The sequence below is a fragment of the Pipistrellus hanaki genome (assembly GCF_964339955.1).
Source record: "Pipistrellus hanaki genome assembly, chromosome: 16".
Lineage (NCBI taxonomy): Eukaryota > Metazoa > Chordata > Mammalia > Chiroptera > Vespertilionidae > Pipistrellus > Pipistrellus hanaki.
The window spans coordinates 32,353,641-32,379,951 of NC_140518.1; the positions used below are offsets into that span (position 1 = coordinate 32,353,641).

Below are 26,311 nucleotides of genomic sequence, written 5' to 3' on the forward strand. Positions count from 1 at the left end.
TGCAATATCTATTAAAATACCAGTGACATATTTCAAAGATCTCGAACAAACTTTCCAAAAATTCATCTGGAATAAAAAAGACCCCAAATAGCCACAGCTGTCCTGAGAAAGAAGAATGAAGTTGGAGGGATCACAATACCAGACATCAAGCTATATAAACAAGCCACAATTCTCAAAACTGCCTGGTACTGGCACAAGAACATAACATGTAGACTAATGGAATAGAATAGAGAACACAGAATTTGACCCAAGCCATTATGCTCAATATTTGACCAACGAGGCACGAACATACAATGGAGTCAAAACAGTTTCTTTAATAAATGGTGCTGGGAAAATTGGACAGATACATGCAAAAAAAAATGAAACTAGAACACCAACTTACACCATACAAAAAAAAACAAAAAACAAAAAACCTCAAAATGGATAAAGGATTTGAACATAAGACAAGAAACCATAAAAATCCTACAAGACTCCATAAGCAGCAAAATTGCAGACATATGTCGTAGCAATATCTTTACAGACGCAGATTCCAAGGCAAGAGAGACTAAGGAGAAAATAAACAATGGGACTGTATCAAAATAAAAAGCTTCTGCACAGCAAAAGAAGCCATCAACAAAACAACAAGAAAGCCCACTGCATGGAAGAACATATTTGCCAATATTATCCCCGAGAAGGGTTTAATCTCCATTTACAGGGAACTCATACAACTTAACAAAAGGAAGATAAACAGTCCAATCAAAAAATGGGCAAAGGACCTAAAGAGGACATTCAGAAAGCCAACAGACATATGAAAACATGCTGAAAGTCACAAATCAAAACAACAATGAAGTTCCACCTCCCACCTGTCAGAATAGCTATCATCAACAAACAACAAGTGCTGGAGAGGATGCAGAGAAAAAGGAACCGTCCTTCACTGCTGGTGGGAATGCAGACTCAGACTGGTGCAGCCACTGTGGAGAACAATATGGCATTTCCTCAAAAAATTAAAAATGGAATTGCCATTTGACCCAGTAATCCCACTTTTAGGAATAGATCTCAAGAAAACAGAAACACCAATCAGAAAGGATATATGCACCCCTACGTTCATGGCAGCACAATTTACCATAGCTAAGATTTGGAAACAGCCTAAGTGCCCATCAGCAGATAAGTGGATTAGAAAACTGTGGTACATCTACACAATGGAATACTATACTGTTGTAAAAAAGAAGGAATTCTTACCATTTGCAGCAGCATGGATGGAACTGGAGAGCATTATGCTAAGTGAAATAAGCCAGTCAGTGAAAGAAAAATAGCACATGATATCACTCATTTATGGAAAATAAAGAACATTATAACCTAATGAACAAAAAGATAGATACAGAGGCAGAGAAGCATCGAACAGGCTGTCAAATTACAGCAGGAAGGGTGGGGAGGGCTGGGGGAGGTGGGGTAAGAGATCAACCGAAGGACTTGTGTGCACGCATATAAGCGTAATCAATGGACGCAAGACACGAGGGGGGTGTGGTGAGGGCATGTGCCGGGGGATAGGTTAGGCTGGGGGCAGGTCAATGGGGGAAAAAAGGAGACATATGTACTACTATTGGTAATACTTCAAACAATAAAATAAATTTTAAAAAAGAGAATTGTGGGGTAAGGAAAAAGCCGCCGTTAAAGCAAGAGTGTGGACGTGTGGTCGGTGGTCACTGCCGCCACCTTCCCGCCCTGTTCCTTTTCTGGCTGGTCCCGCTGGTTCCTTGAGTGCCCAGCAGAGACTGAGGGAGAGAACAGGTAGGATGGGGGGTGGAGGGGGAGAAAAAAAAACTGTGGGATAAATAAAATACATATATAGTAAACACAGAATTATTTTACATTGGGAATCTCTTAAGACTTGCTGAACATACAATTCATATTTCAAGGGTGCAGTATTGTATTTTTAGATTTTTCATTAAAGGCATTTTTTTTTAAACTCTAAAAAAAAAGAATTGTGCAATTCAATGTGTGTAAGTTTTACTTCAAAACTTGGCCCATCCATTTGTCACACCTTGCACTGTCTGTTCTGTGCCTCCTCATACTGTTCTTTTGCTTCTAGGAGTATGCCTTCATCTTATCCACTCAAGCTCTTCATCACTGCCCATAGTTACAGTGTTCCCCCAGACTAGGCTGTGCATTCGGAAGGAACCCCTCTAAGCTTCCATTGCTGGGTAATGGTGACCTTTCCCACGCACAGCCCTGGCCAGCCCTGTGCCCCAGTAGCCAGTTAACAACATGAGCCACTACCCCAAAAACTCTCTCTCAGTCTCCAACAGATTTAGCCAATGGCCCCCTCTTGACCAGTGAGTGCCTCATGCCTAAGAGATGAACTATCCGTTATTTTCAAATATAACAATCAGCAGGTTTTCAAGATAAAACGGGGTCTTTCACTTCCCACAGACAACTAGCCTGTCATCCTAGGTCCTGCCTTTTCTGGCTGCATCGCTTTGGTAAAACCTAAGACCAAGGTTTCTGTGTCTTCAGCTGTCAGGTGTGGACAGAATTTTATTGGTTGGCCGGGGATTGGAAATGTCATATCTCAGGGTATGGGAGACAGTAGAAAATTATGTCTGGTTCATTCAAAGCTCTTTCTGTCATAAGTCTGTACAATTTTTTTGTGCATATATTATATCTCTGAGGAGCAGAAAGCATGCAAAAAGTAGAAAGTTTCCCATGATGTTTTTAAATATAATCATTGATTTTTCTTATCAACAAAAGAAATGTTTCCAGTTAACAAAACTATAGAAAATGTTAAGCATACCAGCTCACCATTCAGTCAGATCTTAATATGCTCCCACATTTGCTCTAGATTTGTTTTATATAAAGAAAATCACTACCGTTATTGCTGAAGCCCCCTGGGGACCCTGTCCTGCTATTCCCCTCCCTCCACACCCAGAGGTAGTCTCTTTCGATTTTGATCATTCCCATATGTGTTTTGATATGTTACATGTATATTCACAAATGATATTTAATTTTGTTGTACATATATTTGAACTTTATAAAAATGGTACTTTGTATATCATTTCCTCACTTGCTTTGTTTTACCCAACATAATGTTTGTTGAGGTTTATCCATATTGATATTTGTTGTTTGAGTTCACTCATTTTAACTCCAGTATCATACTCCAGTTCCTGAATGTGCCACCATTTGTTTATCCATTCTACAGTTGATGGATATTTAGGTTATTTCCAATCTTTTGCTTTTACAAACAGTGAATGCAGGAAACATTTTTTAAAATGGGCAAGAATTTCTCTAAAGGATAGGAGTGCTGTGTTGTGGGTTATGCACAGCTTTAAATTGTGTGTGTGTGTGTGTGTTACTGAATTTTACCCTAAGTGCTTTAATTAATTTATACTGTCACTGTAGTATGAATTTTCTTATACTATGTCTATGCCAACACTTGGTATTATCAGCCTTTTTACTTTTGCCTATCTGATGAGTATGAAATGGTATACAATTGTGGTTTTAATTTGCACTTATTGGATTATTGATAAGGTTAACTATTATTTCACATGCCTTGTGAACACCTGAGTTTCTGCTTTTGTGAATTGCCTATTCAGATCTTTGTCCCACTATTGCTGTTACTGTTGCTTTTGGGTTTGCTAAAATCTGTGTGTGTCTTGAATATTTTTCTTTGCCAGTATTGCAGATGACTATCTCTCGTTTTTTGCTTTTACTTTGTTTATGTATATTTTGATACAGACTTATTTTAAGTAGATTTTTCTGTCTTTCCCTGTGTTTCACATTCTTCTCTACCCATAGTAATAAAAATAATCTCTATTTTCTTCTTAAAGTTTGTCTTTTTATATCTACGTGCTTGATCTACCTGGAATTTAGCTTACTCATTCTTTTCTTTTTATTTATTTATTTCTTAGTATATTTTTATTGATTTCAGAGAGGAAGAGAGAGAAATATCAATAATGAGAGAGAATCATTGATCAGCTGGCTCCTGCACACCCCACCCTGGGGATTGTGATCTTTCTACTGTCTCCATAGTTTTGCCTTTTCCAGGATGTCATAGTTGGAATCATACAGTATGTAGCCTTTTCAGATTGGCTTCTTTCACGTAGCAACATGCATTTAAGATTCCTCCATGTCTTTCCATGACTTCATAGCTCCTTTTTTTTTTTCTTTTTTTTTTAAGAGCAGAATAATATTCTGTTTTCTGGATATACCACAATTTATCCATTCAGCTACTGAAGGACATCTTGGTTCTGGCAATTACGAATAAAGCTGTTAAAAACCTACATGTGCAGATTTTCTGTGGATATAAGTTTTCAACTTCTTTGGGTCTCTGCCTCAGAGCAGGAGAGCAGGATCGTCCTCTATCAGATGTGCCTTTTGCAAATTTGTCCCGGTCTGTAGCTTGCCTTCTCCTTCCCTCAACAGTGTCTTTTGCAAAGCATAAATTCTTCATTTTAGTGAGGTCCAGCCTATCAATTATTTCTTTCGTGGGTCATGGCTTCGAGGGCATGTCTAAGAAGTCATCACCATACCCAGGGTCATCTAGGTTTTCTCCTCTGTGATCCATTTTGAATTAGTTGTTGTGAAGAGTGCAAGATGTTATTTTTTCTTTTCCTTTGCTTTTTTGCATGTATTGTCCAGTTGTTCCTGGAGCAAATGCTGAAAAGACTGCTCCATTGTGTCGCCTTGCTCCTTCGTGAAAGATTAGTGACTGCATTAGCATGGGGCTATTTCTGGGCTCTGTTCTGCTCTGTTGATCCATTTGTCTCTTCTTTCACCAATCCCATACTGTCTTACATACTGTACCTCTATAAAAAGTCTTGAAGTCAGGGTAATGTCAGTTCTCCAACTTTGTTCTTCTCCTTCAGTACTGTATTGGCTTTTGGGGTCTTTTGTATCTCCATATAAACTTTAGAATCAGCTTGTCAATACATCACCATATTTTGAGAGTAATATTTCCATTTAAGTTATTCCAAGTAAAACATTAGTATGTTCTCCAAATTTTATACTATTCTCAAAATTATAATCACCATGACCATAGTGTCTACCTGTAGTCATCAGTTCTCCTGTCTGTAAGAAAATGCAGGGTGAATGAGCACATGTGAGTGTCCTATGGCCAGGGGTCCCTTTTCATTCCTGCTTGGTATTAGTATGCAGCCTTTCCTGGAGGAGCTGATAGAGTGCATGGAGCAGGTCTTGTCCTGAACATGAGATTGACCATCAGAGTTGTGGTGGTGGTGATGGGACTGTCACCCCATTGTCTGGTTGGTGGGCATGCAATTCCATTCTCCTAGACTACCAGATCAGGCCAGAGTGTATTAGGCTTCAGCCACTGCAGTGCTGCCAGGTTGCCAAGAGCAGCAGCAGGTGAGCAGTACACCTGTCCTGGCAGGAAACGGTATGAAGTCCAAGCCAATGCTGTCCTGAGGCACCTAACCTAGCAGCTGGGGAGGGAGCAAGAGCCTGCCCACTGCCATCTGACCCCACCCATCCTCCGAGATACCCTTAGAAATTATTAACCTCTGGGCCTTTGGTTTCTTATCTATAAAATGGGAATAGTAAATGCCTACAGGCCAGGGTCTTCTAAAGACTAAATCAGGCAAAACATTCCTAGCATCTTTCCTAACAATTGATGGGCAATCAGGAAAGTTGACCTCCTTCCAAACAATTAGCATTGAGGAGGACAACAATAAAAAAAAAAGGGCAGATTGTTCTAAGAGACTAATGTTTAAAGTTGGCTTAATCTCCTACATCCTCACTGTCCTTCAGAGAAATTCAAAATACAGCAATTTTTGCCTGTTGAATAAGCAAGATTTTTATGAGTTTTCTGTGCCAGGGAGGGTGAGTCTGCACCCCTGGCAGATGTAAACAGGTACATTCCATTGGGAAAGTAGTTAAAGATATGTATCAAGAACCTCAAAAATGTTCTTATCCTTTGATCTGTCCCAATGACTCTCTCCTAAGGAAATGCTATTGATAGACCTGGAATTTTATGTAAAAAGCCATTCAGCACAGCATTTATTAATATTATTTATAATGAAAATCTAGAAACAATTTACAGGGGAATGGTTAAATATGTTGAAGTTACACACAGAGAGAGTACTCTATAACCATTACAAATCACGATATTCAAAGACTGTTAAGATGGGAAAATAGAATTCAAAAACTTCATATACTGAGTGGAAAAGAGATCATAAAATGATGTAGAATATAATTTTCGTTTTTTTATACATACATACAGACTGGTAGGAATTGTACCACATTGTTACTGTGGCTTCTTGTTACCTTTTTCCTGGGTAATAGGAATTATAACTAACGTGTTTCCTTTTATATTTGTTTATTTTCCAAATTTTCTCCAGTGAGGATGTATTACATTTAAAATCAGGAAAATGTTCTTAATCAGCATGGGTACCCAGGACGTTGCTGTCCACAGGAAGTGACTGGTAATTTCTGCTTTGCTCCCTCAGCTGCTGCTGGACACCCATTCCCTGAAGATGGTCCTGCTCGACCTGCCTTCCATCGGCTCCCAGGTGGTGAGGAAAGCGCCTGCCAGTTACACCAAGATTGTGGTGAAAGGCATGACCCGGGCCGAGATGATCCTCAAGGTGGGCCTGTGTTTCCTTGTCAGAGAGGGCCGGCTGCCTGGTTGCTTGTTCCCAGGAGCCCTGGTTTTGAAAGCACAGATCAGCGGCTCTCCCCGCCAGTCACAGAGGGTTGTCCGCATTCTTTGGCGGGACTGGGGTTTGGCCTCATCAGACATTGTTGAAAATCAGTGGACGGTTCCTCGGGGGTCAGTAAATCTTCCTGACAAATGAGTTCTTCATTGTGATGGGATTCCCTTGTAGTAAGATTTGGCCACGCTTGGAAGTTAGGCGGGGCGTCTGTGAGGATCGGTGTCTCAGTCAGGGGTCTCTGCCGCTCAGGGGGAGTTTCCAGCCCGGCTCTCAGTTACTCCCTTTCGCGTAAGCCCTTTGCTTTCCAAACTGCAACTTCACAAGAACTCCGAGCAGATGTTTCAGTAACTGACTGATCAGCGAATGGGTTTTCTAAAGCCCCACTTCACAGAATATTATATGTGGGGTGATGTTGCGATTGGCTGAAGCCTTACGCATCTGCGTCAGATTTTCACCTGTGCTTGCTGAGAAGAGAGGGAGGAAAACTGCAGAACAAACGGAACTGGCAGGGAACGCCCCTAAGATTCTAGGGCCTGCGGGCTCCAGGTCTGCCTCCCGAACAGAACGGCTCCGATGGCAGCGGGAGGGAAAGCAGCAGCAGGGCCTGAGACAGCGGAGGTGAGGAGGAGGGGGCCCCGCAGGACCGGAGCTTCTGGAGGCGCCTGATCACCAGTCTCCTGCCGCTGGTTAGCTCCCAGGGGCAGAGCAGAGCCTGTAAATTATCTGCAGAGGATTTCTTTCTCCTTATTTTTTTATCTTTTTGCAAATAACATATATGTTCTCCATGTTTCCTGAGTATAATAAAATGTCACCCTCAGTGAATTTGTACCTTAGGCACAAATATTTATAAAATAATGAACACCAGTTCCCCCCAGATTAGCGTGAGAGCGGACACATGCTGAAGCAATCTTGGTTTTATTCCCTGACAGAAAAACAATCCCGAGCATTTCTTAATGGCTAAAAAAGAAAGTCATTCAAGTCTCATGTTTATTAAAAAAATGTGACTTTATCTTTGCTTCATGAATTTTGTACTTTGAAACGGGGGGATGACATTGAGACGTTTCTGCAGAGAGTGTCTGAGTGAACTACTCCTTGCCGCTCGGGGTTCCATGCCCAGGAATCCAAAGCAAAGCCAGTCTGCCGGAGGAAGAGAGCCAGACACTGCGTTTCCAAACAGTGGGAATGCGCGCGCGGCCTGGGATGCCATGACTTCCCTTCGGCTTGCCTATTACTCGGATGTAGTTAAACGAAGTTCCAGACTTAAGTCCTGCAGAGAACGAGGCAGCTTTGGGGTTTTTGTTTTTGAGAGAAATCTACTTAAGTCAGAGCCTTTTGTTTCCAGCCCTCAGGAACAATGACATGTCAAGACACAAGGAGCAGGTGCCACAAAGCCACAGAATGTCTCCAACACAGTGTTTCCCAGATGGTCCTGACATTTAGAAACACCGGGCCCTCAGAATCTTCAGAGGAGGGGCTCAGGGGTCTGCGCTGAAAAAGCCGTCTAGCCCTAGCCGGTTTTGCTAAATGAATAGAGCGTCGGCCTGCAGACTCAAGGGCCCCAGGTTGGATTCCGGTCAAGAGCACGTGCCCCGGTTGTAGGCTCGATTCCCAGTAGGGGGCATGCAGAAGGCAGCTGATCAATGATTCTCTCACCATCGATGTTTCTATCTCTCACTCCCTCTCTTTTCCTCTCTGAAATCAATATATATATATATATTTTTTTTTAATTAATTTATTTTTTAAAGCACAGCCGGCATGGTTGAGCATTGGCCTATGAACCAGGAGATCACAGTTTGATTCCCAAGTCCCAGTTTGGGATTTGCAGGATACAGCTGATCAATGATTCTCTCTCATCATTGATGTTTCTTTCTCTCTCTCTCCCTCTTCCTTCCTCTCTGAAATCAAAATATATTTTTTTAAAAGAGCAGTCTAGGTGTTTGTGACTGAGCACCTTTAGGGAACGTTGCTCTGACCTGCTGAGCTGAAATAGGCCATCGGGACGTTCTGCGTTGAGGCTGCCGCTGTCAGGGCATCTTGCCGAGTCCGCTCTGTGGTCGGCTTGCAGGTGAGACCTGCCCTCCGGCCTGAGCGTCCCCTGAGCTGCTCTCATCTCTCCCTCGCAGGTGGTGATGGCCCCTCACGAACCCTCAGTGGTGTTTGTGGACAACTACATCAAGCTCCTCACAGACTGCAGCACAGAAACCTTCCAGAAGATACTGGACATGAAGGTCAGTTCAGGGTCATGCTTTGTCCACATGCACAGCCTCCTCACACCCGTGGTTCCTAACGGGGGGTGAGATGAGCGCCCGGGAGCTCAGAGTGCCCGCGCCCGGCCCCGTGCTGCAAGCCACGCGCCAAGAGGCCTTTTCAGGAGAACTCCCCGACGGCCTCCGCGCCCAGCGAGGACCACTGCTCAGGGCAAGGAACGGGCCGAGGGCAGTATTACCTCCCCCTGCCTCCTGTCCTTCCTTCTCTCCCGCCTCCTCTTTCTCCTGCCCTCGTACCTGCTTCCTTCCCCTGCTTCCCTCCCCGCTACTGCCCAGGACCGGTGACTCCCAGGAGGAGAGTGTAAACCCTCAGCCCCCAGAACAGTGGCTGGAGTTCTCAGCCCTCGGCTAAGGGCATCCCAGATGCTGCACTGGCCCCTGCGCCTTCCTGGGCCCGGCCTCACCCTGTCCTCCTCTCTCTCTCACCCTCAGGGGCTGAAGAGGAGCGAGCAGAGCAGCATGCTGGAGCTCTTCCGCCAGAGGCTCCCCACCCCGCCCGCGGGGCCCGAAGCCGCCAGCTCCCTGTCCCTGCTGGCCCCCACCCCGGAGCAGGAGTCCTCCCGCATCCGCAAGCTGGAGAAGCTGATTAAGAAGAGACTGTAGGAGCGCCGGCCAGCGACCCTCGGCACCGGCTCCTGGAAGCCCTCCTCTCCCGCGCTCAGCCTGACTCTCAGCGGCCCGTCTGGAGACTTCCCGGGTCATTTGGGTTGCTGGTGTGTGTCTTACGTCCTGTCCTAATCGGAGGACGCAGTCTCGGCGGCTCCGGGTCCTGCCGCAGAGGCGGGCTGGGTGAGCGGCCCTGCCCGTCACTGGTCTCTGGGCTGTTCTCACTGTCCGCTGTCAGGGACTCCGGGCCTCCCTCCCTCTGCAGCCACCCTGGGGCTAGGGGCCCTCTTCCCCACGTGCCCCGTCCAGGCAGCTCCGGTGGCAGAGCCTGGACCCCCGCCTCCCTCCGTCCGCTGCTGTCTGGGCAGCTCTGGGGCCCAGGTGAATGACGTGGCAGGGGCAGGGCTAGGAAGCGCCTTTCTTTGTGAAGGAGGTGGAAGCAGGACTGCTGTCCGTGTGAATCCCGGTTTGGGGACACACTTTGCTTCTGGTACTTTTCGACGTGGCCAAGTTCTCCCCGTGTTCTCATTTCTCACTCATCTCCAGTTCGCTCTGTGTGTATCCCTGTGTCTCAGCCCAGCCTGCATGGGGGCAGAGCCGTGTCTGCCGGGGAGAGTGCCAGGCTGGGCGCACTCACTGCTGGACAGGAGTAGTGTCTCCCTTGCTTTATCCCCTCTCCGCTCCTGACTTCGAGGGGAGGGGTTGCCTTTTTCCTAGAAAAATGTCCGAGGCTCACTCCTTAGATGAAGCTCTGGGGCAGCCCAGGAGGCCGATTCCCTTCCTCCCCTCCGTGTTCAAATCCACATGCTCCACAGGGTCATCTGAAAGCAGCAGAGGCGATGTGCGGGGCCAGGGTGACCTACCGTGTTTCCCCGAAAATAAAAGACCTAGCGCATGGGAAGATGAGACATTCCCTGAAAATAAGACCTAGCGCAACTTTGGGAGAAAAAAATTAATGTAAGACACTGTCTTATTTTCGGGGAAACAGGGTATTACCTTATTCCGACAGCAAGAACCCAGGTCCTGAGGGGCGGAACCCTGACCTTAAACTCCACCTCAGAGCCCGGCAGGCCCAGAAGGCACTGGCCCGGCCTTCCGTCCGCCCTCCGCGGGCTCCGGGCCAGCAGCTTTGCCAGCGAGAACCGCCTCCCGGGACTGTCTCAGCCCCGGCACCCGCGCCAGGATGACGGGCACCGGCGTCGCTCAGGTTCACCGGGCTCCCTGGGAACCAGCCTCTGTCAGCCGTGGCCATGGCCTCAGAGACCAAGGGCTCAGAGCTTGTTCAGGATTCTGAACAGGTGTTGGCAGGTAGGGCGAGAGAGCTTCTTACAGAGAACGGCCACACAGGCCCCAGATAAAACTGGGAGAGCAACGAGCACTCAGGACAGAGGACGGTGCCTAACAATTCATGAAACTGCCTGGCTGGTGTGGCTCGGTGGTTGAGCTTCGACCTATGAATCAGGAGGTCACGGTTCGATTCCTAGTCAGGGCACATGCCCGGGTTGCGGGCTCGATCCCCAGTGGGGGGCCTGCAGGAGGCAGCCATTCAGTGATTCTCTCCCATTGTTGATGTTTCTCTCTCTCCCTTTCTCTCTGAAGTCCATTTCTTTAAAAACAAATCATAAAATTTGTGACAGCCATCCAGTAAGAAACATCCAGATTTGAAAATGCGACCAGAACCTGACTGTGTCTCCCTGTCTGCCTTCCCACTGTAACCACTGCCCCTGCCTCTCGCCCAGACTCAGCCTGTGGCCAGCTTTCGGCCTGTGCCTCGTTCCCTCATCAGCTTCCAGCTGTTGTTGCTCGTGCGTCTTCATGTACAGAGCATCTCAGACTCGAGAACACCGAGAAGAAAGTGAGTGAAGGAGGAAAGAGGTGTGGCCTCCACTGCACTCCATCAGGGAAAGACGGGCAGGCGGGGCGGGGCTGGGTGGGCCTCGCCGGGCCCCGCCGCCCTGGTGAGGTCACAGCCGGCACTAATGGAGGTCACACTCTGCCCGCTTGTGCAGGAGGGGCACGCAGTCACCGCAGGCGTCTGCCAGCGGCCTGGGGAGCCGGGGGCTCTGCACCTGGTTCTTGTCACCTCGGTGCCTGCAGACCCACACCTCCGGCTGGTTCGCTCGTGGGGAGTCGGTCATCTTCCGGTTGTCTCCGTCATGGCGTGGAGATGTCGAGCCCTGTGTTCCGCCAGTGGTTGGTCACAGACAGGGAAGTTGCTCTCTTGATTTATTACCCTGTCAGGAACCTCCAGGGAGCCCCCGGATGTCGGCGGGAGCGTATGGTGAATGTCTCGTTGACGGGGTCTGAGTGCCTGTGTGCATCCTGGGAGGGCGGAGCACGTCTCTCGGCGAGGGAATGCACCCCGACCCCGGGGCCGGAGTTACAGACAGACGCCGGGGAGTAGCTGGGGGGCCCGGGTGTAAGCAGCGCTGCAGTAGGGAGACGCTCTATTGAACGGTTCCTGCGTTTGTGTGTGATTTTCATAAATGTGTGATTTTCCTGGCTCTCCCGGCAAGTGAATTCCTGTGCAGTTGCCCTGGTGCGACACGGTGAAGATCCTCAGCCGAAGCCAGCGGTTTCATTTAAACTGGTGTTGACAGGAGGGACCATGCCAGAAACTGCTGTCCCCATCCTGATGAGGATTCTTCCTGTTTTGATGAGCCAACCCCAAAAGAAAGTTTATTTATTACTGTCTCTTCCAAATAACATATAGAAGGGAGCTGACATTGGTAATACGGTAGCTAACAACTCTGTTATTAAGCTAAATGTAGATACTGTTCGTTCCTCTGACTGTAGCCCCTTAAAAAAAAAAAACCTTGAAGTCGCTGTATGTGGTGAGAATAAATACTAACTGGTCATTGATAAAGAGTTCGCTGCTGCGCTTATTATGGACAGAATCCTGGAGCTGCCTTAGCGAGGCCCAGGCTGAGGAAGTTCTGTTTGGTCGTCACAGGGAACTACCTCAGGGCGGATCTGCCCCCAAACTCGGCTGTGGCACTGAGGCTACCCACCAGCACTCCTCCCTCTCTCAATGAACAGAAAACCAGTCCTAGGACCTGCCCGCCACCCCCTTTCCTGTGCCAGTGTCCCCTCTCCTCAGCCTAACAAACAGGACTGAGCACTGCCAGCGACCACGGTCACAGTTCCCGGGCGGACCGGGCGGGCGACAGGTCCGAGGCTGCAGCCGGTGCCAGGGATGATGCCACCGGCGCATCCTGAGCTGCCATCGGGCAAGGAAAATTCGCTCCCTGTTCATGGAATGTTCGGGGGAAATGCCCAAAGCTCACAGCTGGCAGTGCAGAATCAACGTGCCGAGCTTGCTTGAGGGCGAAAGCAAGTGTTTCACACCTCCTGCCTGCTCCCTGTGATCGCTAAAAATAAAAGGAGCCCTGCATCGGCCACTTCATCAGCAAGGCTGGGAGCCCGGCACACCAGCGCGGGCACGCAGAGGCCTGCTGCACTTCCCACCGGCCTCACCCTCGTGGTTATCCGGACCCGGAGGTCTGTCCAGTCCTGTGCCTGCGGGAGGCGGCCGTCTCCTTCAAATAAAGAGGCCGGTGTTTGTGTGAACAGCCCTCGAGTTCCCCATCTGGAAGTAGTTTCCCGGTGCATATTGGCGCGTGAAATACTGCCGTTAATTAAAGCGTTGCTGGATGTCATTTGCTAGGATGTATTTCCTCACTGTTGACAGGAAACAGAATGGGCCATAGGAAAGAATTAGCAGGCCCGTGAACCCAGGGCTCCCTCCAGGCGCTGCCCTTCTCCCCGCGAGGCTGCGCCCCTTCCCCGACGCCCGGAATCCGCGCACGGAACGCGCTGCTCGGCGAGGTCCCCGCGGCCCGCCCGCCGCGGCGGAACCTGTGACGGAGCACGTGCTCGGCTGCTGGTTTGGAAACTTGCGCTCTGAGTTCCTACCCTGTTGCCTTTCCCTCCTCCGCCTCCCGCCCCAATCCGCGGGGCGGCCGGGGGTTTCTCCTGCAGCAGCAGGTCCATCCGCCTCCTCCATACCCAGAGGGCAGTGGCTTCGGGGGAGGCTGGCGTGGCTCCCAGCCGCGGGGTCTTGCAACGCTTCCATTAGTCTGGCTTCGAGAGCATTCCGTAGTCTCCATCCTGGCTTTTCAGCAGCTCCACTCTCATCTCCCCCCCACCCCCCACCCCCCACCCCCCGCTTTAATAGGGGAGCCAGGGTTCAACAGGGCGGGAAAAGAAACACTTCAGCCAAAACTGGTTTGGCTCAGTGGATAGAGCGTCGGCCTGCGGACTGAAAGGTCCCAGGTTCAATTCCAGTCAAGAGCATGCGTTGCTACCGAGTGAGCAAGATGGGTCACCAGCAACTCTACTGGAGCCATCCGAGGAAATTCGGCCAGGGCTCTCGCTCTTGCCGCGTCTGCTCCAACCGCCAAGGCCTGATCCGGAAGTACGGCCTCAACATGTGCCGCCAGTGTTTCCGCCAGTACGCGAAGGACATCGGCTTCATTAAGTTGGACTAAGGGAACTCTGTGAATGGGTCATTGAAGACATCTATCTACCTTACGACAATGCTATCTCTTTGTACATAAAATAAAAAAACAACACTTTAAAAAAAAAAGAGCATGTACTTTGGTTGTGGGCACATCTCCTTTGGGGGGGGGGGTGTGCAGGAGGCAGCTGATCGATGATTCTCTCTCATTGATGTTTCTAGCTCTCTATCCCTCTCTGTAAAAAGTCTATAAAATATATTGGGGGGAAAAAAAAAAAAACACGTCGGATGAACCGCCTCCTGGCAGAAGAGCAATGCAAGGTGGTTTACCTGCGAGGTTCCCTCCTCGCCTGGTCACCGGTGGCATATGAAGAATGTGTCCGTTGGAGACGGAAGACGCCCAGGGAACACCTGCTGTCCAGGTCCGGTGCCGGCACTTTGATGTTGCTCCCGTCCTTGACCCTGTGAGCCTCGGGTTTCTAGCTCTGTGACGGTGATTGTAACCACCGAGCTGCGGCCCTCACACAAGACCAGGCTGTGTGCACATGCTCTGCACTCCGTGGAGCCGTGTCAGACTGGACGTGCCCGTTGTCACCCGCCAAGCCTGGACCACAAGCAGCCGGCTGGCCGGCCGGCCGGGCGGGTACAGCGCCGGGTGGCCGGCGGGCAAGTGACCACAGACCGGCTGCTGGGTGCAGGCTGCCTGCGCAGCGAGCCTCGCCTCCAACAGCCGGTCTTTGCCTTTTTAGGTCACGGCGGCGATGCCCAACGTGCTGGAGAGCTCGAAGGCTCTCCATCCTCTGCTCCCCTTGCCCTCCAGCTGTGACTTCCGTAGCATTTAGGGACAAACCTGCGGGCGCAGGGAGAGCCGCCTCCCTCCCAGCAGTGGCGGCTGGGCTGCCCGCGGTGGAAAATGTGGCGGGTTTCCTCCGAATGCAAATTAGGAGAGTTGCTGCAGGCTCCCTTCCAAAAACATCTTTCAGATACGGTGTCTGGTGTCCGCAGACCAGACTTCAGTGGCCATTCCTGGCAGGGACAAAATTCTTGACTGCACTCTTTTTTTTTTTTTTTTTTTAAACCTGCAATGCCCGGAGAACTCTGAGCAGGACTGTCCCGGGACAGGCTGGGAGCGGAGGTTCCGGCTCTTTGGGTGACTCCACCGCGGCCCTTCAGAGAAGCTTAGAGCCGAATCCCCGCCAGCAGCCGGCAGGCACTGCATGGCTCTCCGGCCCCTTCGGTTCGCGATGCAGGAATGCTGGGCCCGAGAGTGAAATTACAGCGAAAACTGCTAACCGCCTGGTCCCCCAGGAATGTGTATCGCCTCTTCGGAGGGCTCTGCTAGCTTCTGCCCCATAAGCAGCTGGAATTTGCACCACTGCCCGGCCTCCTCCTGTTCTGGGTCATTTTCCAACAAGTGAGAAATTAAGACCAGCTTCTCCACGAACCTCCCTCCACCTCGGGGGCCAAGAAAAGTATTTGCAAAGCGGCTGCAGCGTCCAGGGTGCCAGGGGAAGTGGCGAGAGGCTCCAGCTCCCACTCGCTCGCTTCGTGCTGATGGAGAAGGGGGCGCTCCTCGGAGCGGGGAAGTGGACCAGCTGCTAACGACGCGTCCCACAGGCTCCTTCACCAACTCCTGCAGCTGTGACTGGGCTGGCGGAGCAGCCACGGGAGAGCGTTAGCAGGCAAACAGAGAAAACAGCAAATATTGTGTAAAGAAAACATAAGCTCCCATTCAGAGATGCCCCCAACCCCATGCCTGTTGCGTGGCTAGCACTGCTCTTAAAGGATCCCAGGGGTTGGTAGCTCTGTTATCTGAGGAGGGCACTGATGGTAAAGGTCCAGCTGGTTCAGCCCTGGGCCTTAGCTCCGCCCAGTGCCAGCTACTGTCTGGCATACAGATAACATCTTTGTTCCTGAGGGGAACTGAGAGGGTGGGACCATTAATGCTACCGGTACACCTTGGGTGTGGCAGGGAGAGAACTAGTTACTGATATTTATTGCCTCCTTGGATTCATTATTTCTCATAAGATGATGACCCCTGTTAAGTAGGCATGATCGGCTCCCTTTTGTAGATACCAACCTGGAGGCCTGGAGGGCAGGTGACATGTGTCATGGCCAAAGCCACTGGCGACTAAGTGGCCGGGCCAGGATTCAGCCCTGGTCTCACTGCATCCTCCATGCTCTTTACACGCTGCCAGCAGTCTTCAGTGTGTGGGCTACCGTGTCAGGTGGGGCCCTGGCTCTACAAAACCGAGAGCAGCCGAAACCGGTTTGGCTCAGTGGATAGAGGGTCGGTCTGCAGACTGAAAGGTCCCAGGTTCGATTCCCGTCAGGGGCATGTACGTTGGTTGCGGGCACTTCCCCGGTAGGGGGTGTGCAAGAGGCAGTTGGTCGGTGTTTCTCTCTCATCGAGGTTTCTAGCTCTCTATCCCTCTCCCTTCCTCTCTGTAAAAAAAAATATATATATAAAACAAAAAACCAATAGCAGTATTTAATTAATATATGTTATGAGTTCAGATAGCTTTCAAAGCCAATCAATGAGCACACACACTATTTCAGCAAGTTTTAAATCTCTGTTTATGGATTTCTATGTTATCAACCCCAGCATCCAGTTTATTTCCGTTTCTTACTTTGGTTGCATAGAAGAGAGAAAACCTGACTTAATTCAGCTGAGAATTTGCAAATAGTTTTTTTTGTTTGTTTGTTTTAAACAGCCCTTCTGCTCTGGCCGGGGGACTAGCTTGGAGCATCATCTAGTGCACCAAAAGGTTGCCGGTTCGGTTCCCCGTTGGGCATGTGCGGGAAGCAATCTCTCTCTCTCTCTCTCTCTCTCTCTCTCTCTCTCTCCCCCCCCCCCCCCCGAGTGAGGATTACAGGGGGGAAAAAATTAGGCAGCCCTTCTTTCGAGCCCAGATACTCTTCAATTACGCAGATGCGACAAGGACTCCATCCTGAGGTCGGCCTGGACTCGAACAGCCCTGGCAGGAAGCTGCTGCCGTCGTGAGCAGCTTCTGCGCGTGGTTTCCTGATCGTAGAGAGGGCGGGGGAGGCTCGGTGTGTCACCTTTGTTCAGGAAAGGGCACCGTTTCACTTTAAGCTCTGTCCATTCAACACCACGTCCGAACGGCCACCCAAGTCCTGTCCCGTCTCCCTGACGGCCGCTTCTGGGTCCATCCTTGCTGCCTTTAGGAAGAACCAAGAACAAGGACCCCTCCCCCACCCCACCCCCGCAAGGCAGCTGTGTTCTAGAACACAGGGCACCGGAATGGGCGGAGGGGGCTTGGGTAACATCTGAAAGGAAGCCCATCCTTCTTTCAAAACCCCACGAGCCCCAAATCTTAAACCTGTGTCCTTACACGTCTGTATGCAACGCCTCAGCCTGTTCGGGACCTGAAGCATGAACACGGTAACCCTGTGTCCCTCTGCCTCACTCTGGGGGCAATCGCAGAGGCTGCTGGGGCCGGAGGCAACGCGCCTGGGGACTGTGGCCGGGTCAGGGCCCCGTACCTCCCACAGCCCTGGGCCTTTGCCGGGCTCTGCAGCAGTGGCCCAGCTCTCCGAGCGGGAAGTCTGAGTGGGAGCATCAGTGTCTGGTGGTATCTTGGACTTCTGTTTCCTCAGCATACACAGATCTACTCTTTTGCACGTGTGTGTGAGAATACTAAAAGCATTTCTTTTCTTTTTTTAAATATATTTTATTGATTTTGTACAGAGAGGAAGGGAGAGAGATAGAGAGCTAGAAACATCGATGAGAGAGAGTCATCGATCAGCTGCCTCTTGCACACCCCCTACTGGGGATATGCCCGCAAACAAGGTACATGCCCTTGACCGGAATCAAACCCGGGTCCCTTCAGTCCCCAAGCCAACACTCTATCCATTGAGCCAAACCGGTTTCGGATATAAGCATTTCTTTGAGCCAAACTGAGGACGTGTGCCAGGGAATAAGATGTCAAATGCTCCCTCTACTCATTCATATATATATATATATATATATATATATATATATATATATATATATGATTTTTTACAGAGAGGAAGGGAGAGGGACAGAGAGTTAGAAGCATCAATAAGAGAGAAACATCGATCAGCTGCCTCCTACACACTCCCCACCGGGGATGTGCCCACAACCAAGGTACATGCCCTTGACCGGAATCAAATAATTCAGTCCACAGGCCGACGCTCTAGCCACTGAGCCAAACCGGTTTTGGCTACTCATTTTTTTCAATGATCACCGACGGTGGCCTCGGTTCAGATAGTTTATTTAGCAGTTGTGTCGATGTATAAATAAGTATCTGCTTACTTGGGCTCACCTTTTTGTGAGATTCGCCCTGAGAATTGCCCATCCCCATTTGAAAAGATGAAAGGACATGCATGTTTACAATTTCGCTGCCGCTTGCCAGCACAGCACGCCCCCCCCAGCGGCTGTCCCGCCTGCCGCACAGCGGCACCGGCGGCGTGCGCGCCCCCCTCCCATCCTCACTCGCCCCACGCTCCTTCCTGCTTCTTGATCTCGAGGACGGGGTTGCGGCACTGTCTGTAGAAGTTCCCCTGTGGTTCTCATTGCACACAACCAAACGTGACCCACCGGCGCGGTGTCTTGCTGCAAGACAGCTTCCTTGTTGAGCAAAAGACCCGTGGCTTCCCTCAAGGTCAGGGCTGCTGGGCCTCACACCTGGTGGTTTTGCTCGTGAAAGCAATGGTCATGCTTTGTGCACGTGGAGAGGGAACCGTTTGATATTAAACGGGCCATCTTCCCCCGTCTCCTCCTCCTCTGCCTCGGCCCATCCCGCCAGCAGGAGGCAGCGCGTCCCCGGTGCACTGCGCTCTCTCTGGCGGTGAAGCTACAGAGGTTAAATCCTCAGCTTCTGAACTCGTGGAGCGGTTTTTGTGATTCCAGAGCAGAGAAGACGGGCTTCAACGCCATGGCTGTCAATGCAAGACCGTGTTTTCTTTTGTTTTTGCTCCTTGCTCTAACCGTGCACCTTTGAGTTTGAAGAGCCAAAACTCAGGAGGACTTTGCGTACAACCCACACCATCTTGATAGGAACAGCGCGTCTTGACATGAACTTTTTTTTTTTTTTTTTTTTTTCACTTAAAAAGTGGCCAGCAGCCGAGGCCGGTTTGGCTCAGTGGATAGAGCGTCGGCCTACGGACTGAAAGGTCCCAGGTTCGATTCCGGTCAAGGGCATGTACCTTGGTTGCGGGCACATCCCCAGTGGGGGGTGTGCAAGAGGCAGCTGATCGATGTTTCTCTCTCATCGATGTTTCTAGCTCTCTGTCCCTCTCTCTTCCTCTCTGTAAAAAATCAATAAAAAAAAATTAAAAAAAAAAAAGTGGCCAGCAGATAGGAAAACCCACAGGCAATGTGACTTGGTTTAGAAACTTGTTAGGCCCCTGAAAAAAAAAAATCTAGAGCCCCCCACTCGGGGCTGACTTCCAGGATAAGCAAGAACCCCCCTAATTCTGAGGGGATCCTGGCCGAGAAGCCCTTGCCTGGCGCCCAGCAGTGACCACGGGAACCCGCAGGCCCCACGGAGAAGTCCTGTGTCCGACAGAGCACCGCAGCCTAGCTGGTTGGCTCAGACATCAGAGCATCCACCTGTAGACCTGAGTGAGGGTCACAGGTTCGATTCCTGGTCAGGGGCACGTACCTCGGCTGCAGGTTCCCCAGCCCGGTAGGGGTGCATGTAGGGGGGCAACCAATCAGTGTGTATCTCTCGTGTCGGTCTTTAGATGAGGATTACAAACTGGCAACAGCCAGGCACCACAGTGTCTGAGAGGGTTGTCCACCCAGATAGGCCCTACAGGAGGTGCGCCTCTCTGAGTCCCTCACACCCGGTTGGGCAGCTGGGGGCCCCCAAGTTCCTGGAACCCCCACAGGCAGTGCAAGTGCCAGTTCATTGGGAGAGACCTCAGGATGGGACAGCTAGGAGGCAGAGCATTCGGCATGTGGCCATCCAAAGCAGAGGACGGCCTTCCCCAGCCACAGCAGCTGCCGCTCCGCGGAGCCAGGTGGGCGGGGAGGCGACCACAGACCCGGTCACCCCAACCAGCCGTCCTGCTGCCACCAGGTGACACGAGCCTCCCCACTGCCACCCAGGCAGAAAGGAAGGTCCGGGGCAGTCACTACCCCCAAACCGTTCTTGCCTGGGAGATAAGAAACCACGGAGTTAGCAAGACAGTTCTCCAGGTTCAAAATGGACACCTGTGAGCTAAACTGAGTTCCGTTACAAGGATTAAAAGAGTGTTCGCCTTTCGCATGCCAGAGCGCACAGCCACACGGCACAGCCACACAGCCACACGGCCACACAGCACAGCCACACAGCCACACAGCCACACAGCACAGCCACACGGCACAGGAGGAATGACAGCCTGTGGCCACCTCCCAGGGCGGGGAGGTTAGGAATGGCTCTGGGGAGAGGGAATTCAAAGGGGACCTCGTTTGTTTGGGTTTTTTTTAAATATATTTTAATGATTTTTTCACAGAGAGGAAGGGAGCGGGAGAGAGAGTTAGAAACATCGATAAGAGAGAATCATCCATCAGCTGCCTCTTGCACACCCCCTACTGGGGATGTGCCCGCAACCAAGGTACACGCCCTTGACCGGAATCGAACCCGGGACCTTTTAGTCCGCAGACCGACGCTCTATCCACTGAGCCACACTGGTTTCGGCGGGACTTTGTTTGTTTTACTATAATATTTATCTCCTGGCCTTCCCCTGCAGGGTTCACCTTCGAATGCTAGGGAGGGAGGCAGGCCTAAAGGGAGCACAGGCTTCGGGGCCACCCTGCAAACACAGCCGGAGGCACGCGGCCGTGGGGGGCGGCACAGCCTGGCACCTCCTCCACCCCCGGCGTTGGCGGCAGTGCCGGGCTGGGGGCAGCGCCTGGCGGGCTGGCCTCTCCTGGGGGCCTGCCGGGGCTGGCGGGGGTCTCCGCACCGACGGCCTCTCCCGGGCCGTGATGGGACGTTGCCATATGACTAAGCAGAAGCAGAGGCCGGGCCGCGGGGCCGGGAAAGGAAAAGAAAATTCATAGCAGGCACTCCGTGTGCCTGACCGGGTTTATTTATGAACCTACGGGAGACACCTTCCGAGGTTTCCAGAAAGACTGTCCGTGGTTGCGGCCCTCCTGCAAAAGTGCAGGGCGAGAGGCAATAAAATTACAGCCCTCCCTCCCTCTACTACCCCCCTCCCCCCACCCCATTCCCCCAGCCAGCCTGGAAAAACATGAGACACACAGTTTCTCTTTGGTACCGCTCCGCTCACCCCGAGCTCCTTCCCCACCCCTGGCGCACTTTCAGGAAAGGCTCGAAACTGAAAAACATTCTCCCAAGCCATGTAACTGTCTGCAGCAAGGGGGGACCGGGAGCTCCCCCCAGCACAGCGGCCAGCCGCCGCCTCCCGCCCGGCCGCGTGGCTTCTGCTTTGAATTTGGGGCAGGAGAGGAATGCGCGGAGGGGCCGCGGTTCCCAGCAGCACATGGCGGGCCAGGCAGTCCTCCTGGAGCAGTTCTCCCCTTCGCCATCCCTGCTTCCCACGTAGGCCCCGCGGGTCCCGCCGCCCCAGGCAGGCCGCGGCCGCCTCCGGAGGGGGGCCGTGCGGAGCACCGGTCCCTGGGGGATCAGACGGCACAGCCCCCTGCCGCGCCTCGCGGCCCGGGAGCCCAGGGCCTCTCATGGCTCCGCTGAAGGCTGTTTTTCTGGGCCGCGCGTGCTGGTGCGTGTGAACACGCAGGACGGAGCCAGGAGGCAAGTGCACGGATGCCGCTCCAGGGCGGCCCTGTGCCCCGGCTCTCTGCAAGGCCCATCTGGGTTTTATTTCGCAGCGGCCACAGCCCTTCTCCGTGTGACCGGGGAGCCTGTGGGAGAGTCGCTCTCCGCTTGCAAACAGGAGGCCTCCAGGGTGGAGCCGGCGGTTGGGGTCACGGGGTTCCCACACTGGGACATCGGCCTGGCTTCACCCTAAGCCGCGTCAGGGATCTGGGTCAGTGTGGCCAGCGGGGCTGGGCCGGGCCCCCTCCCTGCCCCTGGCCTGTCCTCCCCGGCCCACTTCGCTCTGAAACCGCCACGCCCTGGGCTCTGCCTGAGCCCCCGGGGCACAGGGCACACGCTCCGTGGGCTGTGTGTGTCCAAGTGCATCCTTTTTAAAATAGATATAAATATATACTTTTATTGATTTCAGAGAGGAAGGGAGAGGAAGGGAGAGGAAGAGAGAGAGAGAGAAACATCACTGCTGAGAGCCGTTGATTGGCTGCCTCCTGCAGGCCCCACCCTGGGGATTGAACCTGCAGCCTGGGCATGTGCCCCGAGCAGGAATTGAACCAGGAGCCCTTGGTTCATAGGTCGATGCTCAACCCCTGAGCCATGCCGGCCAGGCCAAGGACATTTTTTCTAGTCAGTTCCTTTCGTTATCGAATAGGGTAGATGCAATGTTCTTTGAAAGCTTTAGCCTTAATCTTAAGATGCTGAAGGAAACGAAAGGGGGTTTTCCGAAGCCTTCTGGGCGACATGGAGCGCGGGAGGGAAAGGGGGCTTGTTCCGCCCTGAGGCAGGTGCCCTGCGGCGCCCGGGCACAGGCTACGCGGTGGCCGGCAGCATTTTAACCCCCTGCTGGCTGGGTTGACTGAAGGCAACAGTCAGAACAACAGTCTGAAACAACAAGCAGCAGCCGTATGGGGTCCACCCTGCTCTCGTCTGACTGCCTCCTGTGTGGGCATCAGCGTGACCTGGTGCGGAGAAGGGGAGACCGGACTGGCATCCGTGCTCCTCAGACCCCGTGGGGAAAGGCCTCAGCGGGAAGCCGCGCCTGTGAGGACACTGGGCGCCTGATCCGGGCGGGGGGCCGTGGCCCGCCCGAACGGACAGCCTGCAGGAGAGGCCACTCTTTTCCTTCTAATCGATTCCAGAGAGGAAGGGAGAGGGAGAGAGAGAGAAACATCCATGATGAGAGAGAATCGTGGACCAGCTGCCTCCTGCACGCCCCCCACAGGGGATCCAGCCTGCAACCCAGGCGTGTGCCCTGACAGGGAATCGAACCGTGACCGCCTGGTTCGTGGGCCGAGGCTCAGCCGCGGAGCCACGCCGCCGGGCAGGGTTGGAGTCTGTGAGAGACGCCTCTGTTGGAAAGCCATCTGGATGAGATGGAGGGCCGAGATGAGCCCTGGCGCTGGGCGCGCCCGAGGACCGCCGGCCGGGGGAGTGAGCCCGGGCGAGGACCGGAAACAAGCCTCCGCCAGGCCGGCGCTGCCCGGCTCCCGCACAGTTACCACGCAGCCCACCGAGGACACGGGGGCAGGTGGGAGCCGGACGGTTCCTGTGTGAGAACCCTCTGCTCGCCGCCACCGGAGTGCGTGGTGGCGGCGCCGGCACAGGCAGGGCGCCTGGCCAGGCCAACGCACCCTCCACCGTGGCCTCCGTCCGCTCAGGCTTGTTTGTGAGCTCTTCGATGGCATCTGGACAGGAAGGAACAAACCTGGGGCTTCTCCTTACTGTCTTTTTAAAAAAGTGTGTTTTTATTGATTTGAGAGAGAGAGGAAAGGAGAGAGAGAAACACCAATATCGATCAACTGCCTCCTGTACACCCCCACCCGCTGCTGGGGGCTGAGCCCTGGGCATGTGCCCCAAGCAGAATGGAACTGGGGGCCGCTTGGTGTATGGGTGACAGCCGGCCGTGAGCCACACTGGCCGGCTCCTCGTTGTCTTTTTATTTTATTTTATTTTATTTTATTTTATTTTATTTTATTTTATTTTATTTTATTTTATTTTATTTTATACAGAGAGTGAGAGGGATAGAGAGAAACATGGATGAGAGAGAAACATTGATCAGCTGCCTCCTGCACACCCCCCACTGGGGATGTGCCCGCAACCAAGGTACATGCCCTTGACCGGAATCGAACCTGGGACCCTTGAGTCCACAGGCTGACGCTCTATCCACTGAGCCAAACCGGTCTCGGCTCCTCATTGTCTTCTGATTGGCTTACAGAATTCGGGGGGGGGGGGGGGGGCGGGGTCCGACTTTGGTGCAGGTTACTGGGGGAGGGGCACCCCAGGGGGCTCATGGAGTGTGTATGGGGCCACAGTCCCCCCTCCGCTCCTCGGTCGTGTCAGGTCCTGAGGGGATTCCTCTTCACGCCCTCCAGTTTCTCCCGTCAGTGCCGGCTCTCTGAGGAGGAGGCCCAGTAGGTGAGCCTCTTATGCTTCAGGAGCTGAGGCCTGACAGTGTCCTCCGAAGGCATCCTTTAGAGGGGTTGCGCGGTGCCCTCTGGAGTTGGGGGGCGCTGCTGTTGGGGATCAGACAGGACTTTCTCGGGCTGGAGGTCAGTGTGTGGATGCTTCCCCGGTCCAGCTGGAGGGTCGAGGTGCCCATGCTGCTTGATGGCCCCAGTGTCCAGGAGAAAGGGGCGCCTCAAAGATGTCCCTGTGGCCCCAGCCCGTGTGGCTCAGTGGATAGAGCGTCAGCCTGTGGCCTGAGGAGTCCCGGGTTCCATTCGCTAAAGGGCACATGCCCAGGCTGCAGGCTCGATCCCCAGTGGAGGGGCGTGCAGGAGGCAGCTGATCAATGACTCTCTCATCACAAAACAGCCTGGGCGAGTCTATTTGGAAGAAGTGGCGTTAGAAGAAGTTTAAGTTTAAAAAATTGGCTCTCAGAAGAAATGTCCATCGTTGTACCGTTGATATCTGGCTCTGTGGACCGATGAGTTTGCCGGCCCCTCAGAAGTTGGCAATGCCAGGCTGCAGGCTCCCTCGCCCCTGGGCGCTGTTTTAGCAAATTCAGGTGGTGATCCCTCCCTAGCTCTCAGCAATCCACACTGCAGAGGGGCTGAAACTGGCCGAGTAGGTGGCCTCCCTCAGTCTGGTCCTCCCCTCTTCCAGGCTGGAGACCTGGAAGGCCACCACCTCCTTGGAGCAGTCGCCATCTTCCTGGGTTCCTTTTGCAGCCGGGCCAGGCGTAAGGGAGAGTTCTCAGGGTCCGAGGCTGGGCAACTTCCTCCCAGGGCCTCCAGTCCTCCCACTCTGTCCATCACCCAGAAGCACCTCAGTTCCTCCGGGTGCCCAGGCTGGGGGCAGCCTGGGACGTCCAGACGGTGGTGGGAACAACAGGGGGAGGGAGGTGTAGCTGTGTGGTTAGCCCCACCTCTAAGACCCATGCTTACCCTGAGAGTCTGTTCTCACACTACGCTAAGGTGGCCAGACGTCCCGCTTTTGGCAGGACAGTCCCGATTTTTAACAATTTGTCCCGCGTCCCCTGGCATTTTAAAAAAGTCCCGATTTTTTAAAACGCCGTGGGACGCGGGACAAATTGTTAAAAATCGGGACGTCTTGTCACCTTACACTACGCATGCATCCAGGACTGAGATTCTGTAACCTGTCCCCACGGGACCTAAATGAATGACCAGCCGAAACCGGTTTGGTTCAGTGGATAGAGCATCGGCCTGCGGACTGGAAGGTCCCGGGTTTGATTCCGGTCAAGGGCATGTACCTTGGTTGCGGGCACGTCCCCAGTGGGAGGTGTGCAGGAGGCAGCTGATCGATGTTTCTCTCTCATCGATGTTTCTAGCTCTCTATCCCTCTCTCTTCCTCTCTGTGAAACATCAATAAAATATATATTTTTAAAAATGAATGACCAGCCTGCCAGCCCCAGGCACGCACCAGGTTTTATCTCTGAGGGGGGATGGATGACGCCAGGCAAGCTGCCTTGTACCAACCCTACGGTTTGGAGCGAAGCATGTAAGTTCCCTTCTCCGTTTTCTTCCCCGAAAATGACGGGTGGGGAGTCTCGGGGCCCCACTTGGCCAACAGGCCTCCAACACCTACTTGCCCAAAGCCTAGCCTCAGCGGCTGCAGCGGGACAAGCACCCTTTGTGCCTGCAGGCCGCACACAAGGCCGCCAATGTGGGGCGCGCACAGAGCCCCCTCTGATCCAGCCAGGAAGTCCCCCAGCCCAGGCACGCCTTCCCTTCAGAGCTGGCACCTGCGGGCCAGGTCTGGGCATGGCTCCAGCTCCAGGCTGTTAGCTGAGCCCACATCAAGCCCAGGGTAGGGGTGGGCGGGCGGGGTGTGTGTGTGTGTGTGTGTGTGTGTGTGTGTGTGTGGGTGTGTGTGTGTGGAGACTCCCATCCTCACTGCTAACCGTGGAGGGCTCTGTGGGAAACAGGGGTGGATTTGAGAACAGCCAGGTCCACAGCTGGCAGCTGCTGGACCGAGTTCCCACCCGGACAGGGTCTTTCTGCCAAATGCAAAGGAGGGGGCACCCCTCCCCCGTCTGGGTTTTGGAGGGGGCCTCCTAGGGGTGAAAAGCTGGGGCCTCACTTGGGAGCCCATGGCCCCTCCGAC

General features: G+C 52.6%; 2 protein-coding genes across 2 annotated transcripts in view; both read left to right on the forward strand.

The window, feature by feature from the left end:
- The window catches only part of VPS53 (VPS53 subunit of GARP complex), a 138,000-nt gene extending 126,853 nt beyond the window's left edge, over nt 1-11,147 (forward strand). Inside the window, exons 20-22 of the mRNA XM_084862898.1 lie at nt 6,441-6,578; nt 8,771-8,875; nt 9,347-11,147. Coding sequence (XP_084719024.1) covers nt 6,441-6,578; nt 8,771-8,875; nt 9,347-9,517 — 414 coding nt within the window. The 3' untranslated portion in view covers nt 9,518-11,147. The remainder of the gene's footprint in view (nt 1-6,440; nt 6,579-8,770; nt 8,876-9,346) is intronic.
- A 2,653-nt stretch (nt 11,148-13,800) lies between these two features.
- Nucleotides 13,801-14,108, forward strand: LOC311611177 (small ribosomal subunit protein uS14-like). Its single transcript, XM_084863072.1, has one exon. It carries the CDS (start codon nt 13,816-13,818, stop codon nt 14,008-14,010), a length of 195 nt encoding a protein of 64 aa, XP_084719198.1. The 5' UTR covers nt 13,801-13,815; the 3' UTR covers nt 14,011-14,108.
- Nucleotides 14,109-26,311: the final 12,203 nt, after the last annotated feature.

Excerpts from the sequence above, each read along its gene's own strand:
- LOC311611177 (XM_084863072.1), top strand. The coding sequence starts at position 13,816 with ATGCGTTGCTACCGAGTGAGCAAGATGGGTCACCAGCAACTCTACTGG.